This window comes from Phyllobates terribilis, unplaced genomic scaffold (genome assembly GCF_046119375.1).
Source record: "Phyllobates terribilis strain yellow unplaced genomic scaffold, ASM4611937v1 Scaffold_1__5_contigs__length_1240528914, whole genome shotgun sequence".
Lineage (NCBI taxonomy): Eukaryota > Metazoa > Chordata > Amphibia > Anura > Dendrobatidae > Phyllobates > Phyllobates terribilis.
Window position 1 is genome coordinate 74,705,817 of NW_027362761.1, and position 24,768 is coordinate 74,730,584.

General features: G+C 42.9%; 1 protein-coding gene across 1 annotated transcript in view; it reads right to left on the bottom strand.

Annotated features, from left to right (window-relative positions):
- SHB (SH2 domain containing adaptor protein B) overlaps positions 1 to 24,768 on the bottom strand; it is a 155,231-nt gene that overhangs the window by 92,214 nt on the left and 38,249 nt on the right. Inside the window, exon 2 of the mRNA XM_073664601.1 lies at positions 12,993 to 13,113. Coding sequence (XP_073520702.1) covers positions 12,993 to 13,113 — 121 coding nt within the window. The remainder of the gene's footprint in view (positions 1 to 12,992; positions 13,114 to 24,768) is intronic.

Consider the following 24,768-nt stretch of genomic DNA (forward strand, 5'->3'; position numbering starts at 1 on the left):
ACTACCATGGTACTTGGCAAGTGAGGAGGGCAAGAGTTTAGAAACCATCCTGAATTAATATCACACCTTCTACATTATTTTCAGGTCCCTCAAGTTACTTCTAGGGCGATCTCTGTAAGCAGAAACCTTTGTAAAGACTAAGGAGAAAACTGGAGGAGTCTTCAAAATTAAAACCATTTTTTATTAATTTAAGTACAAATATTAAAAATAGCACATATATCACAAATAACAGGCAATATCAAGAGAATGTAACCCAAAAATGAGGCTATGAACCACCAATGGTGTCAATATAACAAGGTAGAAACCATGGAATTAAGACCATAAAATGGTCAAAGCCGGGACACAGGCATAAGAAAGCATCACTTTAATAGGTAGGAGAGAGATCGTAACAAGGTCATGCCAATTCATGTGGACCAGAAAAAAAACACAGGAGTGATAATACTAACAAAGTCGGGCCTTCATTGTAATCCAATATAGAGTAAGTAGCTGTGTGCTTTTCATGGACAAGTGTATCATCATCCTACCACAAGTACCCAGCACATACCAGCAATAAAGGCAGACAGCAATGGGGTACCCAGCATAGAAAAGTAGACCCCCATCTTCCCCTACGCGCGTTTCGCTGTCATCATAACCTGATTCTTCATGGGAGATGTCAAATATGGAGTCATTCTGAAGGTTTTCTTAGGGCACTGATTCCCATTTGACTCCCTCAACATGATATCGTGACCCCATCTGGGTATTTGTTTGCCAAGCAGAAAACTTTGTATCTAAAAGATCATCACTATGGAAAACTAGTAATTGGTTCTAAAGCCACTTGATGACACACTTGAGTGTCATCTCAAAATCTAGAGGCCAAGAGCTTCTTCGGGGTCCAGCAAAGTATCTACCAGGAAAATTATATGGGATTGCTCCATCCTCTGGCCCAAAGAAGCAGCTGGTTCTGGCACTGGTAAAGAGCAGTACTATAGCTGCAGTACTATTTACTGTCCTGTAGAGGCGCTACCAGACAACCATTCAGTGCATGCAATTAGGTAGTACAGCACCTTAGAGAAACACACTGTCACACTGATTGGTGGCATTGTATCAAATTGCAATGTTCCAAGACAGACCATAATATGGAGGAATTATTGTATCTGGAGGGCACTGAGGGATCACAGTATATAGCCTTCTTAGATCTCCCAATTTTTGCCTACAGATCAGGTGTGGGCACATCACTGCAGACTTTACAAGCCAGCCATGACAGCTTTCATAGACATCACCAGAAAAAAAACAAAAACAAATAGCTAGTCAGAAATAAAAAAAAAATGCTTGTGAATTTTACAACCAGATTCCAATAAATGTGATTAGAAATCTACTGGAGCTCAACTGTGTGTTTTCATGGTTGACTACTAACTTAAAATCCAACAAGAGTTGTTCAACAGGCTCCTAAAGGTGTCCACCCCTGTGATAAGGCATCTATTGTAAAGTCACTGACATGTGGTTACTCGTACTATGAAGGTATAAGCGGCACTGCCAGAACTATAAGCAGGTCCACTTCAACCTGGTTTTCAAGTCAGGACACTGTTACACAGGATGGAGACACCTTCTCCATTACAGTCAGTGCAAAAATCAGACAAGGGGCTGGGTCAAGCAATGTAATGAGTCAGCCAGCCTCCTTCCTACATAGCACTGCTGACTGACATGGAAAACTCTCCAGTGTGAAACCAAAGCCAGAAGGTGAGCTGCCTCTTAGGACTCCGGCTGGTATCATGAGACCGAGAAAGGCCCTGATCAGGGGATCGATGGGGGAGATGTAGTAAAATACTGCAACATCTAAACAGAGATAAAACTGATAAACACATTCCTAACAAAGATTTATGATCGGATCAATACTCAGACAAAATCGTAAAATCCGTCAGTCTTTACTCCACTGATTCATGTGGAAGCCTTAGTGGTGTATGACTATAGACAGACGTATGTACTCATCCGCCATCGTCTGCTGTGTACAGGTGCTCCAATGTAATCGCCCACCAGCGCTGAAAGCAAACACACCATCACAGCACAGGGAAGAAAAGCTTCATTGTCAGCCGCAGCAAGATAACCATTAAGTGAAGGTCAAAAGTAAAGACGAGCTTCATACCGCAGCACAAACTACAGCGCAAGTCATTTTGATAGGAACTCTTCATTACAGCATACAAAATATGCCGAAGAAAGAACCTATTGAGTCTCTAAAGGTCATGTACTACAAACATGATATGACTACAATACAATCAAGCATCCACGAGCTATGAAAGCATAACCCGCTCACAGCCTAACCGGTCTGTATGTACAAGCCAGACATGGCCGATTCCACATTGATAGGGTCGTGTCGTATTCAATAACAGACTTCACAATATTACAAGTGCTCATGCTTTTCGCCTATGCTATATAGAATTGGTTCAATGTCAAGAACAAAGTGGATGTTTTAAAGAAACCGCATATGAATGTGGTCATCTTGTCTCATGTATATACCCCTACTACACTACCAAGACACAGATGACTATCTGTTCTGCACTACTCCGACAACCTCTCCTTAATCGCTGATATTCCCCCATGTAAAATAAAAACACCTTATACTCTAAGTGTCGGTGCTGTTCCAGCGACGTTGGCATCAGGCTCCTAATGGGTTGCTTCACCCTTGCTTCCGTCGGCACATGCGAGCCCCGATGCCGCTGGCACCAGAGGAGAGTATAAGGGGTTTACGTTTTACACGGGGGAATGTAGCAATTGTGAAGGTGTTGTCCTAGTAGTGGACAATCCCATTAAGATGGTCATACAAGAGATAGTCGTCAGCTAGGTCACCATACTCCCCTAGCTGATTCAATTGTTCATGACTGGTCTACAGTCTAGAGTGGAGTAAGCCATTGACAGACGCTTGTGGAAGCAGCTTACCCAGATGGAGAATAAAAGTATTGGATGTTCAAACTGCCTGATCCTTTTCTCCTAACACTGTGAAGAGTCACACACATCAGATGGTAGGTCAATTTGAACCAAAATAGTGGGGTTTTCCAAATGTGAGGTCTTCCATCCACATTGGATTAAAGTGCATTTACACTGAAACAGGACCTCTCGAGAACACCCATTTACGATAATCTTTCAGTGTAAACAGGTTACCAATCATTCAACAAACGAGCAAAAGGCTCGCTCGTCGGGTGAAGTGATTTTTAAGTAAGCTTAAGAATCAGCTATCGGCAGTACACAGTCTCATGCAAACTGGAAACGCATTGCTGAGAACACGGCAGCCTGTGCGCACTTATCGATCTATTACAGAGGAGTCCATACACATTGTTTAGCGCAGTCTGCCTTTTAAAAATGCCTGCTGATCAGTATATAGTTACCGATCGGGGTTGTTTCGCAACGCTGGATGTTTATCTGACCTTGAGGCAGTATTATTTGGAAATATTAGTTCATCTTCCTTCTACAGGTCAATATGTTATACGACATGGAAAGAAAATGCCACAGCACAACATATTCATCACATTCTCGTATAAAGAGAACCTGTCACCTACTCCATGACGCCCGCTCTCAGAGATCAGCAAGCACTGGAGAGAGGCAAGCAGTCTTGAACAGGGTGTATGTTAATCCAACTCACTGAATGGCCTCGATTTACCAAAACTGGCGTTTCTCCTGCCAGTCTTGATGACGAGTGTGCTGGGGTAAAATGCATCAAACCCATTTAAAGCTGTGCGCATTGTTGTATTGTGCATATAACATCAGTTATGTATCACAAGGACTACATCTCGGTCAGCCCAGTAAGTGACACTGCTGGAATCAGGGGCTCAGCCTTTAACACTACCCTCAGATCGGACAGCAAACACCTGGTGGCCGGTTCTCTTTATATCCAACACATTGACAAATTCTGGGCCATGGTGTTTTGTAGCAATCGTATTAAAGTGTGCACATGACATCCTTTAGATGAGTTTTTCCAAGCAGTCGGAGCTTCTGGTGTTTGTCTTGTCATTTATTGCAGCGGCTTTGCCACCAGGGTTTTCTTTTCTTAATACACAGATTATGTATACAATAGTGAGGGGCCTCACCCTTAACCCTCATCATTTACAAGAAAGGGGCTCCCAATATTCCCCATTTTTCCATGCTCCATGACCATGAGTCCCCCTGTAGAGGTATTGAAAAATGTCTGGTTGGAAAAAAAAAAAAGTGTATTTTATGACTATGAAGAGGATCCTGTAGGATACCTTTCCGATATAGGCACTGTCAAAGCAAAAAAAGTCTGCGAAAAACACAAACAAACACACTTTTGGAAAAACGCTTCCAAAGCGCTTCAAAAAACAACCTCAGGAAACTCAGCAAGAAAAGAAAAATTCCCCCAAACAGGTTTCCTGAAGCAGCTTCTGCTTGAAAAAACTCAATTTTTGAAAGCATCGAAAACTCAGTGTGAACATAGCCTTAACTTCAAATGCCATATTTTAAATGACTGCTAGTTGCACCCGTGCACTGTATAAAGTGATGACATGCCATTTCATAGCCAAGTCCTGATGATTACAACATGAGCAATGCAGTTGACTTCGATTTTCCTTAACACATCGCTTACAATGAGTCACAATGTTTTTTTCCCACAAGGTAACTGACAAGCTAGACACTAAATTAACCAGGTAAGTAGAAGGATTGCTGGGCCTTTGGCTCATAATACACTTTAATTAATACATCCTTCATTCCGCAGCTCATCCTCCACGCCCGGCTCATATAATATGGATGTGATTTGTCATTCTGCATGACATTTGTCTCAAGCCGATCATTTCCTAGTTGTATTCGTTTGTTTTAATAACTTCCTGTTTTGCCATTGAATTCCATAAATACCTTGCTTTCAGTAAATTGCATGTGAGTAACACAATAAGTTAAATTCTCAACGGAACACAATTAGCATGGATTATTGAAGGACATGCGGTGAATGCCGAGCAGCAAGCACTTGTCATTCATAGGTATGTGTGTGTGTGTGTGTGTGTGGGGACATAAGGTGTCAGATCTATACCTGCCAAACAAATGACGACCTGTGATATTTATAGCTTGATAACTAGTTAAAAGAAAAAAAAAGAAAAGTTATCCACAGTCTAGGTGAGGGATGTCAAACTCAAACACAAAGGGTTAAAATGAACAATGGGCCCCACATAGCGCTCCATACAAAACAATGGGCCCCACATAGCGCTCCATACAAAACAATGGGCCCCACATAGCGCTCCATACAAAACAATGGGCCCCACATAGCGCTCCATACAAAACAATGGGCCCCACATAGCGCTCCATACAAAACAATGGGCCCCACATAGCGCTCCATACAAAACAATGGGCCCCACATAGCGCTCCATACAAAACAATGGGCCCCACATAGCGCTCCATACAAAACAATGGGCCCCACATAGCGCTCCATACAAAACAATGGGCCCCACATAGCGCTCCATACAAAACAATGGGCCCCACATAGCGCTCCATACAAAACAATGGGCCCCACATAGCGCTCCATACAAAACAATGGGCCCCACATAGCGCTCCATACAAAACAATGGGCCCCACATAGCGCTCCATACAAAACAATGGGCCCCACATAGCGCTCCATACAAAACAATGGGCCCCACATAGCGCTCCATACAAAACAATGGGCCCCACATAGCGCTCCATACAAAACAATGGGCCCCACATAGCGCTCCATACAAAACAATGGGCCCCACTTAATCCTCCATACAAAACAATGGGCCCCACTTAATCCTCCATACAGAACAATGGGCCCCACATAATCCTCCATACAGAACAATGGGCCCCACATAATCCTCCATACAGAACAATGGGCCCCACATAATCCTCCATACAGAACAATGGGCCCCACATAATCCTCCATATAGAATGGGCCCCACATAATCCTCCATATATAACGATGGGCCCCACAATCCTCCATACATAATGATGGGCCCCACACAGTCCTCCATACAGAATAATGGCCCCACATAATCCTCCATACAGAACAATGGGCCCCACACAATCCTCCATACAGAACAATGGGCCCCACATAATCCTCCATATAGAACAATGGGCCCCACATAATCCTCCATACAGAACAATGGGCCCCACATAATCCTCCATATAGAACAATGGGCCCCACATAATCCTCCATATAGAACAATGGGCCCCACATAATCCTCCATATAGAACAATGGGCCCCACATAATCCTCCATATAGAACAATGGGCCCCACAGTCCTCCATACATAATGATGGGCCCCACATAAAGGTGGTGGTTCTGGTGTTGTGGGCCAGAGTTTGACATGTGTGGTCTAGGTGAAAACTAGCAGATCGGTGAGAGTCCGATCCCAGAGACCTCCATGAATCTCCAAAACAGGCCACCTAAAATGTCTATTTAAAAATGGAGCAGCAGCTACAGGTGTGTTGTGCCGGTGATAGCGCAGCACTGTGCTCCACCATCTCCGGCAGTCCCAGGAACTGTGCGGCAGCACACATACGCCCTTCTTTCTGCCCATCGTGGGGCTCACAGTGTTTGGACACTCACCGATTTAGTAGTAATCCCCCATCTTGTGTACAAGTAATGTTCTTACTGGAATACCCTCTGAAAAATGTGTCCTACCTGACCATGAGCTTACAAAGAATCCGCAAAAATCACAGGCTCATTCAGGAGTCAGTGATTTTCCACGTACACCAACAACGGTCCAAGTGTCATCGGGATCAGATTTTCAGCAGTGTTTAGTCCATGTGTCAGTCTATCAGAGCTCCACCAGTGATTTTCACAGCTTAAAAAAAATACATTGCAAAACCATCTCCTGTGAAAATCAACATTGCAAAACACAGACTTGTAGAATTCATCTTTGATTTGTGACTGATCAAAAACGGACTGTTCTCGCCAATTTTTTTTTTTTCCCGGACACCTGGTCAGCAAAAAATCACGGACATCGAAATAGCACCATAGACGTTAACGGGTAAGTGTTCCATCAATGAAAACCACAAAGCGAACACGTGATCCACAAAAGGATTAGCCACAATGTCCAAAATCTGGACAGATTATTTTCTTTATTTCACCCGCTGGATCTGTAAGGTCAACAGGATTGAGGGCATGTGAACGTAGCCTTACAGATCAGACTTGTAGTGCCTGATGCAATGGCATTTCATATAACACAGGCGTGCGTGTACGTGTGAGTCACAAGCACCGTAATAACAAAAATAAATTATAGCTGATCTAACAGATCTACATTGTGTTTCTTGGCTCTGGCATTCACATGGTATGGTCATATGGCATCAGGCTGTGGGATGGTACCTAGTGGAGTCATGCCTCATACTTGTACAGGGTGGGCCATTTGGTGGTGCCAGCATTGGTGCAATACACAGGAAAGGCCTGACCTTCCTACATCATTTTTTATTGCCTTTTCACAGTAAGTTCCCATCCAGAAGAACCAAAGCAAATACCGTTCATGTGAATAAGAGGAAGCCGATTATCAGAAACATCTCAGGCATGGAACAAAACTGTAGTGTTCCCTGAGGGAGAATTCAGTGAGAAGTAGAGCTGGCCTGAAGAAGGCTGCCTGCGGTGATGTAAGCGCTTCTCCAGTCACCACAGGGGTAAGAAATGCAAGATCACATTACTGTGCATGCTCGCTGTAGTAATAGAGGAGGATAATGATTACACCTCAGTGTCACGGTCCCATCAGAGACTACAGAGAACATGGCGAGTAAGACTCAGGTGGCGAGGTCACATCTCTACACTGGTCCAGACCATTTCTCTAATGAATTCCTTTACAAAGTAATGCAGAATGTAAACATTCATGGTTACTTACCATTTCCTCCAATTTTCCAAATATTCTGCCACATGACTAATGGCATTTACGAGGCACCGCAAAGGCCAGATGTTTAATATATCAGAATCATGTTTTCCAAGGTAACATTAGTCCACTGCATTGCAATGTAATTAAACACTGGCATGTATTGTTCTTCCCAGAAGATCTACAACTGATGCTCCCGACAGTTTCCCTATAGTCTTATTGAAGGCAGCTATAAGGACCTTTAACATTTTTCTGGATTTCACTCTACATTAAACATACATAAATATATGGAACAAGTAATTCATTCTCATACCTATTTAAAAGTCAGGAATAAAAACCCTACTAAATATATATTTTAGACCTCTCAGACACATTTATTATATATCCCCCACCCGATACAGGCTGCCAGCAATGACATGCTGTGCTGGCATATATGGACTATATGGGACTATAAGCCAAATCTCCAACTCCACAGCACTCACTCCTGAGCATGTACATAAAGTGCAGCACACATTCATCTCAACTGAAAACCGAGATCCTTAGATCAGGAATAGGACAGACATTTATAGGACATTTCATAACTTTCCCAAATTCTTATGAAAATATTTACAGCACATACTGCATTGAACTACTGTACCAATTTATTATATATTTTAGGAGTCAGAGTTGGTCCATTTTATACAGACTCCACGGCTCAGATTCCACAGCCCTGTTGCCAATAATGGTCTCGTTGGACACGTGATGCACTTCCAGGGATCATCACTCAGTGGTAGCCCATCCTAAATGGAAAATGTCAGCAACAGGCTGGCAGGTAGTCTACAAAGCATATGTTTCAACAGAGCCGAACACTTAATTTTGATATTACGACCACTGCGGCTTAAACGAGTTGTTCAGTTATTTGGCCAAGTCATGAGATGGAGAGAATCAGGCAAGTCAAATTCACCTGTTCACGCGGTTTTGTCTTGGGAAACTCAATCCACAGAAGTTATTCTCCACAAATTTAACATCCCTTATACTCACATCATCCTATTACCGCCGCCAGGGCAGAAATCCCTGAGCAGCTCACATTGGGTAGAGACTTCCGGCTTTGATGGAGCCCAAAAGAAGGTCATGCCGTGGCCCTTTACACGCTTGCACACACTCCTCCTGGGCCCTAATCAAAGCCAAAAGTCTCAGCCCCAGCGCCTTTCACCTCAAGAGTTTGTTGGCAGTGCTGCCGCAGAGACATCCTGTCTATAGCATGTGCTTGCTGCAGCCAATCACTGGGCTATGCAGTCACATCCTGTAGCCTGTCTACAGTATGTGACCGCTACTGCCAAACATAGGGATAAGCTTCCACATTCCGTCTACAGCCTGTGACCACTGCAGCCAATCATAGGGCTAAGCTGTCACATCCAGTCTACAGCATGTGACCGTTGGGCTAAGCCAAGCGCTCCCATCTTGTCTAGAGCTCATGACCATAGCAGCCAATCACTGGGCAAAGCGGCCACACCGAGATATACAATAGGAGACTGCTCAGCCTACTGATACAGTCACAGGTTGTAGACAGGAGGACACTGCCGCGGCCCTGCCAACAAACCCCAGAGGTGAGAAGTGGTGACGCACTATTGGCGCAGCAAACGCTTGGGTGAGTAAGGACTGCTATTATGTTAAAGCAAAAGCAGTCTTGACCAATTTTAATTTTTTTTTTTTTTAATTGAAACAGGACAACAGATTTGCACAACAATGTACAGAATTTTGCAAGGGAAAAGGGGTGTGCATATTGTAGGGTATATCCTGCACATATTGAAACCTGCAGCACGCTCTATATGTGGCAGGAGAATCGTGGAAACATTAAGGTAACCCCAATCTCCCATCTTTCTCGTACTTCAAAGCTTTCCCGTTTCTGATGGGAAGAAAAAAAAAAAATGTAAAATTTAACAATGGATGATCGAAGGAATAGACTAAAGCGCCAGATCTCCATGTGCGTTAAGGCCTCCGAAACACAGACTAACGTCAGCTGAATCCACAGATAACGGTGGATTCACCCGACAGTCTAATATGCATTGCTGACCCCCCTACCCCCAATTGGGGGAGATGAGGAAAAATGGCAATTCTGGAATAGCTTTTTATTTTGTGGTATTAATCATGTAAGAAATATATATTTTTTTTTCAGCATTTGCTTTTTATTAAGATTTTTTTTTTCAGAATAAAATGTTGTTGTTTTTTTCTCCTTTACATTTTTTGAAGCATATATCACTGAATTTTTTAAATGTAATATTTATTAGTTCCCAGGGGTTATTTGGATGTGGGATCCCTTCATCCTGGATCAGCGTTTCTTTACTCTAATCCTCAAGGCCATCCGACAGGTCAATGATTTGTGAATATCTTAGAGAAACCGGCACTTTTTGATGACTTGTTGATAATCCCATCACCTGTGCAATACTTAGGGAATCCTGGAAACATGATCTGTTTGGGGGCCTTGTGGACTGAAGTTGAGAATCTATGGCATAGATAATACCCCGCACTACTATTGTACTGCAGAACATTATTTGGCCTGCTAGTGTTACACTGACAGGCTGCCGAATAGACTGCCGAATCTATTAAAACTGATCTGAAAAGGCAACTGGGAGTTGGAAACATCAGCTCCATGTTTTGGAAACCAATGGGGAGACTGAGGGAGTGATCTGCCTCTGTCACACTCCTGACAAGCTGCGATCGTTATTGACTGCGGCATATAAAGAACTGAGCCATTGCAAACACTGATTGTACTCAATTTCCCCCACTAGCAAAAATATAGCAGAGGTTATGAAGCGCTGTATGGCAATGGGAGCCCCTGGATTAAGGTTTTGGGGTGAATAATCGCTGCCTTTTCTGTCCTAATGAAGAGTGGCATGGGAATTAGGCCATTAAGACAACAGTGATGTGAAGTGGTTAAAATAAGTGCCACAGCAGGAATCCACTAATTGCCACGGGTCAGGATCTTGAGACTCGCCACAAATAGCTGGTTGTTCAGATAAGACAACCTCAGAGCCTTTATTTTTAGGTCATGAATTAAGTTGATCCTTATCCTTTGCATTCCTCTACATTTGACAAAGATTTGTAAGAAAGGATAAAAAGAAAAAAAATTGGGAAGAATAATGTGCAAAAAAACCCAGAACTTGGCTAACGAGTCAATAGAGCAATATTGCGTACAAGTGGCGCATTCACAACGGGTTACGCTCTTATACATAGGCATTCTTGTATTTCCAGGGAGAAACAAGCTGCCAAGTTGGTCTTTGTGCACAACAGCCAAAGGATCTGTCTGTCAGTTTGTTCGGGCCAAGGACAAAACACAATCTGGAAGGTCTGAATTAGACTGGAACGTTAATTTATGGCAATCCATAGTGACAGAACCTGCTGCTTACACTGAAATGAATGGCCTTGTCACAAGCCTAAATCCACAATATGGCCTTGAAAATTGACAGCTCATTTTCTACTACAACTGTTCCCATGTTAATTGGAAGAAAGTACACTCTGAAGTTTCTACTGTTGGCTGATCTTTGATTTCCAAAAAACTAACCAGAGAAAACCTATCTATAATGGAGGGAGATTCTTCAATACAATCACATCAGTAATCTGGGCCAGCATGGTAGCTCAGTGGTTAGCACTGCAGCCTTGCAGAGCTGGGGTCCTGGGTTCAAATCCAACCAAGGACAACATCTGCGAGGAGCTTGTATGTTCTCCCCGTGTTTCGTGGGTTTCCTCCGGGTTCTCCAGTTTCCTCCCATACTCTAAAGACAGTGATAGGGGATGTAGATTGTGAGCCCCAATGGGGACAGTGATGATGCCTATAAAGTGCTTTGGAATTAATGGCGCTATACAAGTGTGTTAAATAAATTATCTACTGGAATTGGATAAAAAAAAAAAAATATGAGGCAAGCTAATTAGTTTGTAACACTTAAGCTGCTGCATAAAAAATAAAGACGCACAATATTTACATATTGCAGATACAAAGTGTAATGTATGGCAAGAGAAAAAAAAAAAAAAAAGGTTTGTCTATTCCCTGGCTTTCTCCTTCTAAAAGCAAAGACGTATCATGAAATTTATATTTCAGTATATTCAGGGAATTTTGATGTCAAACATGTTTCCCCAAAAATTAGACATACCATATTACTTAAACTTCTCCTTACTAAGGTTCAGCAGCAAGGAGGAACATGGGCTCGAGATCCCCATAGTAGTGATTAGTGGTGGTCTGACTCTGCGATATATTGCAAAAGCCCTTTAAACTACCCTTGACCCATACTGAACATCCCCTCCTCTTTACAGATGTGGAATTAGGCCTTGCAATGGTCAAATAGGTTTATTGTTCTCATGCATTCTGGATGTAAAACCTGGAACGTCAACATTCAAGACCTATCCATACAGTGCTTTAAAGGGGTTATCCAGGATATCTATACTGAGGAGTGTCTCACAGCCGATCCTCAGCCAATACCTGGAGGCACAGTGTGCAGAGGCGGGGCACCATAGCTCCATACACCGATAGGAATTGAGCTGCAATAGCCGAGAACAGCCAGTAGATGAAGAAATCGGAAGTGGAGCTGCAGGACCAGAGATAGAAATGCAAACAGCCCACAGATCTGATACTGATGACAAACCCTGGTCAACCCCTTTAACTTCAGTTTACCACTACCGTGGTCCTGTTCAAAGGTTACATCCAGAATATAGATGGCTAAACCTGGGTATAATGGGTCGGTCTAAATTTAGCTAAACAGTAAATGACCTAATCAAAACTAGCACCAAACATGATTAATTTGCAGTAAGTACAAACATTCAGACACACGAGCTTGTCTACTTCTAGCGGGTTAATGAGTAATAATGCAGCCATCTGTTATTTTCCCCATTGTGATCATTGATCAACACTGGTTCAGTAAGTTCTGTAGAGAACCAGGTGCCAAACCTGCTAGTCCCTACCCTCATAGTGCAGGAAAACGCAACTCAATCCACAATGTTCTCAAAAGAGGTCCACTCTTCCAGAAAGCGCTCCAATACATGGAGCAAATAAAGTTCTTACTTCATCCACATTCTGGGTTAAAATTAAATTACTGTGAATGAAGCTGGACCACTATGAACCAAAAATCCAGAAAAGGTAAGTGAATGTCAACCAGTAACCATGTATACAACAAACTGTTACCAATAAAAGGACATGTCGGTAATGGTCAGTGACCACATCTCTTCTTACCAGTCATCAGTCTCTGAGCCTCATAAGGTTCCATGTAGCCATTATTCTCCGTTATCACGCCTTTGTTCTTCTGTGCATTCTTGGCATCGAAGGGATCAGAGTAGTCATCAGCGATTACAACCTGGAAGCAGAGGTGAGAAAATGACACTTATTACACAAGGCCTCCCATCTCTGCTCTTTGAAGTGGACTGACACAAGTGAAGTGGTAAGTGGAGGAATGGGCAGACAAAAGAAATGAGTGATGGCCAAATGCAGACATAGTCCACACTGAAGGAAAACCGAATACACAAAAGGAAATAATCACCGCCCTTTATGGTACCACAAGGACTGACCTCATCTACATCCATTGTGGACCACTGAAGAAGCAACAACACAAAACTAACCACCATAACCAGCACAGCAACCAAAGGAGATGGTCCACAGGATTACCACCATTATGTAGCTCTGGACATACTGGATCTCCAGGGAGAGCGAGCCGGAGTATTGACTTTTATGCAGGGTAGCATGAAGGACGTCTAGCGCCACTCATAACTACCTTTAGGTGGCACTAGACAGTTTTCATCTTTCTTCTGCACCAATATATAACATTTAGGGATGTAAAAAAAACACCCTATGCAAGGCATGAGAGATGGTCTGTAAGAAGGATAACAAATAGAAGAGAAATACTTCATATGTAGTCTGTGCACAATCCATGATACAATCATAGTCTCTTCCTACTTAATTAGACAAATATTCGTCATGTTCAGCAAACAATACACACCCAAGCATAACTGGTAGGAATTCAAGGAAGTCATCTCAACTACAGTTTATTAACGTATTACTATCATTCTCATAAAAAACAAGTTCTTGGCTCATTTCTACAAAAGGTTTCCTGAAGGCATCAGCCTAACTCATGTTGGAGCACTTAGCAAGACATTACGTTTCTCGGCGTTCGCCTCGCACCTTCTGCAGTTCTCCAATTGCTGGCTCATTTATGGAAGAACAAAACCCCAAACTAGAAATTAACAAAGACGCTATTCAGTGGATTACTTAGAAATCATTTGTCGATGACAAATTAACAATCCAGACAAATTTACTTAAAAGTGAACTTGTCATATTGTACGTGTAGTCTGGTCTGTGGACACCATGGTATAGAGAAGGAGAAGCGGAGTAGAATGATATACAGGTTTGTTGGAAAGGGTTTAGTATAACTTGTGTATTCAATCAAGGATTTCAATAAATAAAACACAAGTCCAGTGGGTGGTCCTACTAGTGATTGGCAGAAAGAGCTGTCACTCACTGAATAAGACCGCCCACTGGACTGGTTTAAACGGTAAACTGCTGCAGAATATGTTGGAGCTATATAAATAAAATTAAAAAAGGGTATTTATCCAGGACTTCAAAACTGGTCTATCAGTAAAACTGGCCATCAAGATCAAATCAGCTTCCAGCAACCCCATCAATCAGCTGATTATAGGGAAGGTGTGTGGATCCAGAGAATACTATATCCCCTTTATTGTTTAACATACTGTAGGGATTCGCTCAGGTAAGCATAAGGTACAGGCAATGCGGTTTAGTCCAAACATGTGCAGTTTTATTGCCTTCATAAAACTCCAAAGGGTTTCAAAACCATAATCCGCCTCTTCTGGGCACAAAAGTATAACAAGCAAACAGTTCATTCAGCAGGCACATATATGTCAGTGTGGTCTCACCCGATCAGATTACAGTCCTTTCTCCCAAAGCAAACTTTATACACAGAAGAGGTATGGTCCTAGCATTCTATCACCTTCACACAAAAACAGGCTGTGGCTTCCATACCTTTCGCTGCTACTCCAGCACACAGACTGCTTGGCTTTCCTAGCTGACCCATCCACAGTCTCCATTTAGAGAGATTCCGGCATGTCTCTCTCAGCTACAGCTCACAATTTGGCTGGTCACTTACCAGTAGCACACTTGGACTCTGCCTCATTCAGCAGACTGACACACACCTAGTGAACATAGGCCCTAGTTCTTAATTAACGCAAGCCAGGTGCATCTAATTAAGATTTACAGTGTTAGGATTTAACCCAGTCCTACCTGGCTTTGCTACAATACACAGCATCATACATTTTGTACTATCTGGTATTTCCCCTGTTCTATTTTAAAGGGTAGCCCCCTTCAGAAAACTTTGAGCTACAAGCTACGATAGCAACAATGAAAAAAAAAAAATCCACAGTATGACATCCCCTGCTAAGAGTCCAGCGACAGCTCTCTGTTTGGCTGCACTGCTGACATCACATTGACAGTGCTGCAGCCAATCATGGAATGTAATGGCACAAGCTTTTCAACTCAAAGATTAGCAGCAGAGAAAACAGACTAGGAAAACAGCGCAGAGCTGGCGCTGAACCCCGGTAGGGTAAGCAATACTGTTTCAGTAAATCAGTTTTAAGTTAATGGGACGAAGGTGTAATGCCAGGCAAAGGCACTTCAAATGTATTGTGTCACTGTTCATACTAAGCAATGAAGGACGTGGCCCTCACTGAAGCAGTGTTGCCCCTTCAATCAGCTGATCAGCGGGGATGTCGGAGTGTCAGACCCCATTCCTTAGTGAGAGGCTTGTCAGAGTTTTGGGCTATATTTTTTATTCTCAGCAAGATTTGTATTTAAATAAAAAAAAAAAAAAAACATTAAATGTGGTGCATAACCCCTCCCCCTCCTCATTTACAATGTGGGCATAAAATTATTAAATCAGGTGGTAAGGGGTCTTGCCTGCCAATAATAACCTACAACATACCTCTAAGGGGCGAGTCATTTTTATTGACCTGAATATTTTGCCAATGAATATATATTTTTTAATAATAAAAAAAAACATAACATATGAAACTGCAATAGTGAATTATATTTTAAATAACCTATGCCATAAAAGCTCATGGCAACCTCAGCAAAAATAAATCTAATTTGCTGTTGTATCTTACCAGCAGCAGCATCTGTTAATGCACAGAGACCCTTAAAGCTAATAGCACTGGTATGATTACGCCTGGTAATTGCAGTGTGCTAGCGCCCTGAAAATCCTACAGCCTGTGGCTCCTTGTAGAGTGGGGTCTCCAGAAAGAGCCCACTAGTCCCAATACTGGACAAATAAGGAGAAAACCACATCCTCAGAACTGTACACTTCAAAGCGTGGCGTGCAAGAACCTTATTTGCACATGATCGCTGCTCTTTGGCACTTCGCACCATTACTTTAGAGCTCAGAATAGCAACAAAATGTCACCTTTTGTGTTCTTTGTAAGCCAAGATGACAGCCAGGACACTTTCCTCCAGCCTTGTTTGCCTGGTCTTAGTGTCTTTGCTCAGCTAATAAAAAACACACAAAAGACAAGTAAAAAAAAATAAAGAGCTAGGAGATCACAGGGTAAATAAAGGCCCTCAGGTTTCCTCTATGGGTTCTTAGTGCAGAAGTACCAGAGGAAACAGTCCTTTGTTCGGCCCAGTGACCCATGAGTTGCCTTTTAAATGTGTATTTTCCCCAAAGATACACACTATGAATGGAAATCTGTACCATTCCACCACCAGGAGTACACCGTCTGTACATGCAATATAATAGACTAAGTGGTTTATACCTGCATTGTTCTCCTTTGTATAGGAAATTAGATATGGCCATTTGCGAGGAGCATGCTTTGGCCATGTTCACACTTGGAGTTCAAAAAGCACGTTTTGAGATGTTTAAAAAAAAAAAAAAAATTGGGTGCGGAAAGCTCATAGCTTTTGCTTGTACTGTAAAAAAAGCTTTTAATTGGAATTTAAAAAAAATAAATAAAAAATGGAATGGTGTTTTAAACCCTAATTTAATGTGAAATGGAGAGAAATGGTTATAAATTTGCATTACCATATCAGAAATCAAAATGGCCATCATGGACCTCACATAAAAATGCTCACCTCCCTAAGAAAATTCTTCTATTTGGCCCTCGATACTGATGACCCGTACCTAGAATAGGCAATTAGAATCAGATTTCTGGGGAGTTGGAACAAAATCAACTAATTTAGGAGGCTGAAGAGCTCCATATCCTCTTCATTATTTAGGAGGCACAGCTCCACACACTTCTTGTGGCCTTGCATTGTCCTTCAGCTCATTCCTATTAGGAGTATTTAACTTTACATATATAGAACCATCGTATTCCACAGCACTTTACAGACATCATCACTCTCCCCATTGAGGCTCACAATCTACATTCCCTATCAGTATGTCTTTAGAGGAAACCAGAGCACCCGGAGGAAACCCAAGCAAACATGGGGAGAACATACAAACTCCTTGGTGGGATTGGACCCCAGCGCTGCAAAGTAACCGTGCTAACCACTGAGCCACAATTCGACAGTCGCTACACAGCATACAGAGTTGTGCTTACTAAATAATTAAGGGGATGCGGGGCTCCATGAATCAGCTTATTATAGGGGTATCAAAAGTTGGACGAAGAAGCAATATCAAAGTTCTTATTAATTTCTTCTAAAATGTTCAGCAGGAACATCTATGGCATCCACATGAATATCAGCACAATGCCTGCAGTACTACTAATAATAATGCTTCCCATCATTGCCACCAAAATCTGTGAGAGGAGGTCATGAAGGTAATACGGCAGGCTATCGGTACTAGACGTCTTGTCCACCCCGGCCATGCAGACACTTAACAGAGCACTGGAGAGGAACAATAATCTTCTCATGGCAGGCCATGTCTTATACAGCACGTAAAGGATCATCGCATGGCTTCTTAGTCAGATACATGTTACCGATTAAGGGAAAACTGCAACATCCACAATTTTATTTTTTTCCCTTGGTTTCTATAACAAAAATGTGAGTAGCAAACCTCATCATAGCAAATTAGAAGGGATCCATGTAACTAATGAGCATGATACATCACAGAGGAACAGATAGCTGCAGCCCAGGCCTCCATCCCTCACAAAGCAGGCGAGTTCGCTGTGTGAATGGAGTTGTAAGAGTGTAAGAGACACGGCATTCTGCGACAGTCAGCGCTGGGATGGATTGCTCGCTGCTTAGTATTCAGTGATGTATACACAAGCTGGAATCTGAAGAGCGGTCACCGGGATCGCACACCGTACAGACAAAGTGCAGAAGCCAGCAGTAATCTCTCAGAGAAAAGGCTAGCTTTATCCATGAAAGCCCTGGAGCTGGACTACCATCCCTGCCCTTTGTGATGCCGGCTTGTCACCAGCAGATGGATGGTGTCTCCGACTGCCTGCTGATTCCACAAACGCCACAGGCTTACACCGGAACACTCGCCACAATTCCAATTAACTGCCCTAAAGGGATAGCTTCTCAACGGCCGCAGGGAGTCAAATTGTAAAATATAGAGGGTCAGAAATATTTAGCATAAAATTAGTAGATTAACTGTTTCATACTTAAAAGGGAGTCAGTCAGCAAGTTTTTGCTATGTAATCTAAAAACAGCATAAGGTAGGAGACAGACGCCGACCGATTCCGGCAATGTATCACTTAATATAAGGGTGCGTTCCTACATTCAGGATTTGCTGCGGGTTTATGCAGCGTCGAGCTGTTACAGCATAGTGGATGGGATTTCTAGAAATCCCATGCCCACTATAAGTATCTGGGCACCTGAGGAAACTGACATGCGGCACTTCTTTCCAGACCGCAGCATGTCAATTTCTCTTGCGGGTCCACATGCGGGCTTTTCCCATACACTTGTTTAGATGGGGAAAGTCCACGTGTAAAAAAATAAATAAATAATAAATAATAATAATTAGCATATCCTAGTGAGGACGTGGTGTGGAAGTTCTGCAGCGTCGGGGCCGCAGCGGGTCCTGAACGTGGGAATGTACCCTGAAGGGTTTGTGTGCATCATTCTTTGTCTGATGTGAATATTAATATCGGGACAGTAATTACAGGTCTTAACACACATTTTTAGCTTTTTTACATCATTTTACTAGGAAACAGATGAACAGCTAAATAATACACATTTTCATCCTCTACCAACATAGGGTCCAGGTTTATCCAATACAAAAAAAAAAAAAAAAATTAATTTGAGGATTGGTATGGGCAACAGGGACAAATTACAGAAGAAGAGGTCTACAAGCGGGTCAGAACATTGCAGTACTTTGCGGCCGTATTTACAGAAAGCGAAGCTACAGAACAGGACACCATCAGGAGTAGACGTCAGTATGATCTTAATGAGGACTAAACCAATTTTTACACTATTTTGCCCAACTCAGGCTGGAACAAACAGTAATATTCACAAAAGGCTTCTGCAGCTTTATATACTGTCAATCCAGGATTTAAGAGTTAATAAGTGGTGACAGAAACCCAACAATCGGTCTGCTGCACAAACAAGACTCGCGCCAAGGAAATGCACCATCATCAGGACTACAGACGCAGACACTGATGCACCTTATACTTCCCACCCGGTTACCTCATTTCAAGAGGAGCTATAGAAGGTAACAATACTGAAGAGCAATTCCCCCTGAAATAAGACCCCCAAGACCCTGATGCCAGCATGCATCTCTTCACTATAGTGGTGATTGGAGAGGCCCTGTTTCAGAGGTCACCAATGTCCAATCACTGGTGGTGCAGCTGCTGGTGAGTACGCCAGACGGTTGTCACCAACAGGGGAGGACCAAATTGCTTTCTGCTAACAAGCTGGCCACAGGTGGTTTGCTTACCCCAGATTTTGAACAAGGAACAGGCAATTACTTATTTAAAAAAATGACCCTGTGCAGCAAATGTTCATTGACCATATCCTTACTTCATTCTTTCCTGGCAATAGCAGCTGCAAATCACATTATTTAAGCATCAGCGACTGCTGCTAATTTTGCCCTCTAAAGCCTATGGCGATCTTTGGCCATCTTAAAAGGGGTTGTCTGATGCTAAACACTGAAGCCTTACTAATCCACTAAAGATGAGGCAGTTGGTCAAATACAACTATTAAAAAATATGTACCAACGCTTCTATTCAGGACAAGTCCGACTGTCATTTTTCTTTACTTCTGATGACGTTGCGTTCGAAACCCCAACATGCCTAGCACTGGCTGAATGGCACATACTCACTGTAAGGCAGGGCTTACATAGCATTTTTTTCCTACGTTCAATGGCCCCGTTGAGTCTTGCATCCAAACTCCCAGCAAAATGGGATTTGGGCATACGAGTCGGAGGGTCCATTGACTATAATAATGCAGATGGAGTGACCGTGTACTCTGTCGCTCATCATTAAATTGGCCATATAGGCCTAACGGGGGGCGGGAACCATGACAGTCTACTACATCTTGCTGTATGCCTCCAATAAGTGTATATGGCCAAAGAGAATGCACGAAAGAGTACACACCGACTTAATCTGCTTCATTATCGTCAATGGACCCATCGGGGCATATGCCCAAATTCAATTTTGCAGGGGCCACTGAATGGCGGAAAAATGCTATGTGAACACCACCTATTGGAACTCCCAAACTAACATCGTTCAGGTTGAAACCTCTATCATGCCCCGTGCAGATCTGAACGGAACGTCATCGCAAGTTAAAGATGACAATCAAAAGTATCCCGAATAAATGACGTGACATTTGTCACATTAAAAGTGCTCATTCATAGTACAAAATCATTTGTGATGCAGTTTTCAGTATTGGACAACTCCTGAAAATGTGAGTATTTCAAAACTCGCTTTATAATATTAAGGCACTTATTTTTATTGAATTGCAATTGAAAAGACAGAAAATAGATGCAACCCAGACTCCATTTGATCTCTTTAGGCTGGGTTAAGGACAGCTGGAGAGACATGCGGAGAGGTTGGGATGTTTCTCAGGTGAGTTACAGGACCAATGCTGTCAGCACATCCACTCCTCCTCAATAACGTCTAGACGTCAAGTTTCCAGCCCTATCCTCAGGGCATCCCAGTCAGATTTAGGGGATCACAAGCATACAATGTGCCGCATCAGCCTTATGTATTTCGGTTACACAAGGCTCAGTACTGATCCAAGCCAGGGCGCTTTAATCAGATGCACTCAGGTTTCATGTATGAGGACAGAAAACAGGATGCAATCTTGAAACATTTGTATAATGTATACACAAGGATAAACTGCATATAAAAAAAAAAATCACTGTGCAAGGTAACCGCAGACACCCAAGTAACGGCCTTGATCTATAAAACCCCCAGGGTTGTCCAGAGAAACCTGTTTTTTGCTATGCAATATGACTGGACCATGAGGTAGGGACAGATACCCTGATTCCAGAGATGTATCACTTAGTTTACTGGATGCAGCAGTGCCAGTTGTGATAGAGTCACAGTTTCCTCTGCTGCTGCACATTCAGCAGAGCTCAGTTATTGATCCGAGTATATCCCCACTCATGCCACAGCTTTCTGTGCACATTATATGGCGAGAGCTGCTAATCTGTGCTGGTGGTGTGGTTGGACGAGCCTGCATGTGCCCAGTTGTCCTGTAATGATAATCTCCTGCTGATAAAACACTGGTTGTATTGAAACAGCAAAACACAGCTTAGTAAGTGACACATCCCTGTAATCAGGGACTCTGCTCCTACATCATGGTGCCTTCAGATTCCATAGCAATAACCTGCTGACAGACTCCCTTTCAGTTGTCATTTTTCTCTGGGTAGAGTTAAAGGGGTTATCTGGTCAAAAGTGGTAAGTCTGCAGTCACTCTGTGTGACTACAGACTTATGAATCCCCCCAGAGCGTGCACTGTGCGCTGTGGAGATTCGCCGGTTTCAGACCCGGTAACAGAGGGTATGTATGAGTTATACATGTCAGTGAGCGTGGCCTGGCTCAATATAAGTGTATGGAGAGCGAGGCAGCGCCGACTGGCCGGGGCATGTATAACTCATACATACCCTCCGTTACAGGGTCTGAAACCGGCAAATTCCCACGGTGCACGCTCTGGGGGGATTCATAAGTCTACAGTCACACAGACTGACTGCAGACTTATCACTTTTGACCAGACAACCCCTTTAAGAGGTAACATGTGATCTCAAATCTGTCATGTGAAGAGTTTATACACAAGACCCAACTTTTTTTCCCAAATACTTTGCATCATCCATGGCACAAAAGAAGTCTAAAAAACAACAACTATATTTTCCACACAAGAGTGGGGCACATTTTAGTAGGGGATACATATTTAAGGTAAAGTTTTTAATAAAGAAAAAAGGTCTCACTTTTTGCACAGTGCTCTATATTGTCCTTGTGGCACTGGGAGTGCACGTTCCCCAAACATTTCTGGACCCCCCAGGGGGTGCATACGATCCATTTATTGCATTCCTAAGATATTAGTAAAGTTTCTTTTCTATTCCGATAACCATAGGAAACTCATTAACTGTACGAGTATGCACTCTTACTCATATAAAAGATTTATAGTGGGTGTTCTGCACGGACGGGGCTAAAACTGCAGAAAGGGGTTTGTTCTTATTACAAAACAGTTACAGTTAATCTGTGACTAATGTGTAGAATTAGCGGGTGAGGTTGTGAAGGAACAAACCATCCACCCGCCTGCTACAGGCCCCTCACCCACAATACCCAAACATGGATGCCATATACCAGTACCAGCAATGGTCTTACATTCTGCTATGGTCTCTGGTTTCTTCTTCTCCAGACCTGATTTAAGTCCCCTAACATGACAGAGAAATGCTCAGATGATACTGACAAATGCAGCACATAATCCGTTTTCATCAGGAGGATAATTGGAGTGCTGAAAGATCTGTGATGGTATGTCACAATAATCTACCCACCCAGTAGCTGCATGCCTGCGTCCTATGCACAGATCTCCCATGTTACTGCTTCGCATCTTAGTATGTGACCAGTTATTCTAAAATACAGAAATTATCTACTATTGGATCCCAATTTAGTGCTGCTGCATAGAAGTGATCCAGTCATGCCCCGTAAACCTGTAGGCCTTAGAAGCGGTCTTCTCAAACTGTTGGCAGCTCCCATCATGTGAATCTGGCATCTATGGCAATCTACAGTACTGCAAATGGAGAATTTATCAGACTTTACTTGAATCCAAGCTTATTCCTAGAAAATCCACATGTCCACGAACCAAAGAACGTGAAAAAAGGGTTCAAGAAGTGTTCAAAGTGAAAGAAGCAACACATTTCCACCAAGAATCCTCCATAGACTTCTGAGCTAGCAGAAATGATCTGTGGAACTGTGTCCATCGAAAATAATAGGCAAGGGTGATCTTCCCAAAGAGGATGTCCAACCTACATGGCAGATGAGGGAAATTAAAACTCTTGGTCAATTCTATCTGTAGTGGACTCACACGTTCCGTATTTGGTGAGTTTTTTACCTCAGTGTCTGTAAGCCAAAACCAGGAGTGAAACAGAGGAAAAGTATAGTAGAAACACATCACCACTTCTGCATTATTCACCCACTCCTGGTTTTCTCTTACAAATACTGATGTAAAATACTGATCAAATACTGAACGTGTGACCTTGGCCTTAAGGACAGCATCGATGATAAATGTATGGCGGGGGTCCTCTGTCCACCATGTGAACTTATTTATTTTACTCACTTACATAGCGCCATTAATTCCACAGAGCTTTACATACAGTATGTTGTCATCACTGTCCCCATTGGGGCTCACAATCTAAATGTAATATGCCTTTGGAGTGTGAGAAGAAACTAGAACACGTGGAGAAAACACGTGACTACAGGGAGAACATACAAACTCCTCGCAGATGTTGTCCTTGGTGGGATTTGAACCCAGGAGCCCAGCCACCATGCTCAGTGGCTAGGTAGTAGCACGTGTGACAACCACTTCATTTATGGTCCATGGATGCCGCGTTGCTCGTATGAGAACACTGCAGCCACAGACAGTGAATATAAGGGTGGTGTATAAGCTTAACGGTAGCAAATTGTTCATAACCCAATTGCCAAAAAAGCATGCATCAGGCAAAAGAAAAAAATGCCCCCTAAAGATTTTTTAAAGAGCAGTAGTGCAGTGTATGACGGAGCGGCCAGTACAACATGGTGCAATTCTCAGAAAAGAATAAACCGTTTCACGTGAGCACCTAATGCTGTGCATGCCTCTGTACAAGGCTGGAGACCATGCCCACCAGACGTGTACACTTATGAGCAGTGTGTTGGACGAGGTTTGTCTTCTCCGGAATTACTCCATATAAAATGCTGATCTTGGAAAATAAATGCCAAAATGTCTAGCCAGGGCCAGTCTCAGGACACAGCCTCCATGAGTAAAGATGAATGCTCTCCTCTTTAACTAATGATTATATGGATGTAAGCCGATACGCTGCACTCTTCAGGAAACACTGGATGACGGTGGAGGATTAGTGAAGACATTTTTAAGGTTTTTTAAGGTTATCAGCAGCCTCTATGTAATGACTGGCTGCTTTCCGTGGAGTGGGGTAGGGGACTGGAGTGTAGTGCATCCGCCTGTACATAGGGAAGGCGTTCGGGTGGGTTATTTTCTCCCACCAGCTGCTCACAGTGTCTGCGTGCATCAGTGGTGTCTGCCATGCCTGCCTCTCAGCTGCCACTATGTATAAACAGTCTGTGCTTGCAGTATGGCGTCTCGGAAAGGGATTTCCTATGTCAGAAGTTTTGGAATATCTGCTCTTTTTTAGCTGCAGTCTTCCTAGATAAGTACTTAGGCTTATTCCCAAAGTTTTACATTTCAGCAGCGCTAAGCTATCATGAAGAAACGACACATTGTCCACATGGATAGACTGGTGTAATAGTGTCACCTTACACTCCTGTGTGACTAAATAAATATGGAGGCTTGTTAGAAATTCTGCGGGCAGTACCGGCAGACAAATTAGTGGGCCATAGCTTTCCAGAGGGTA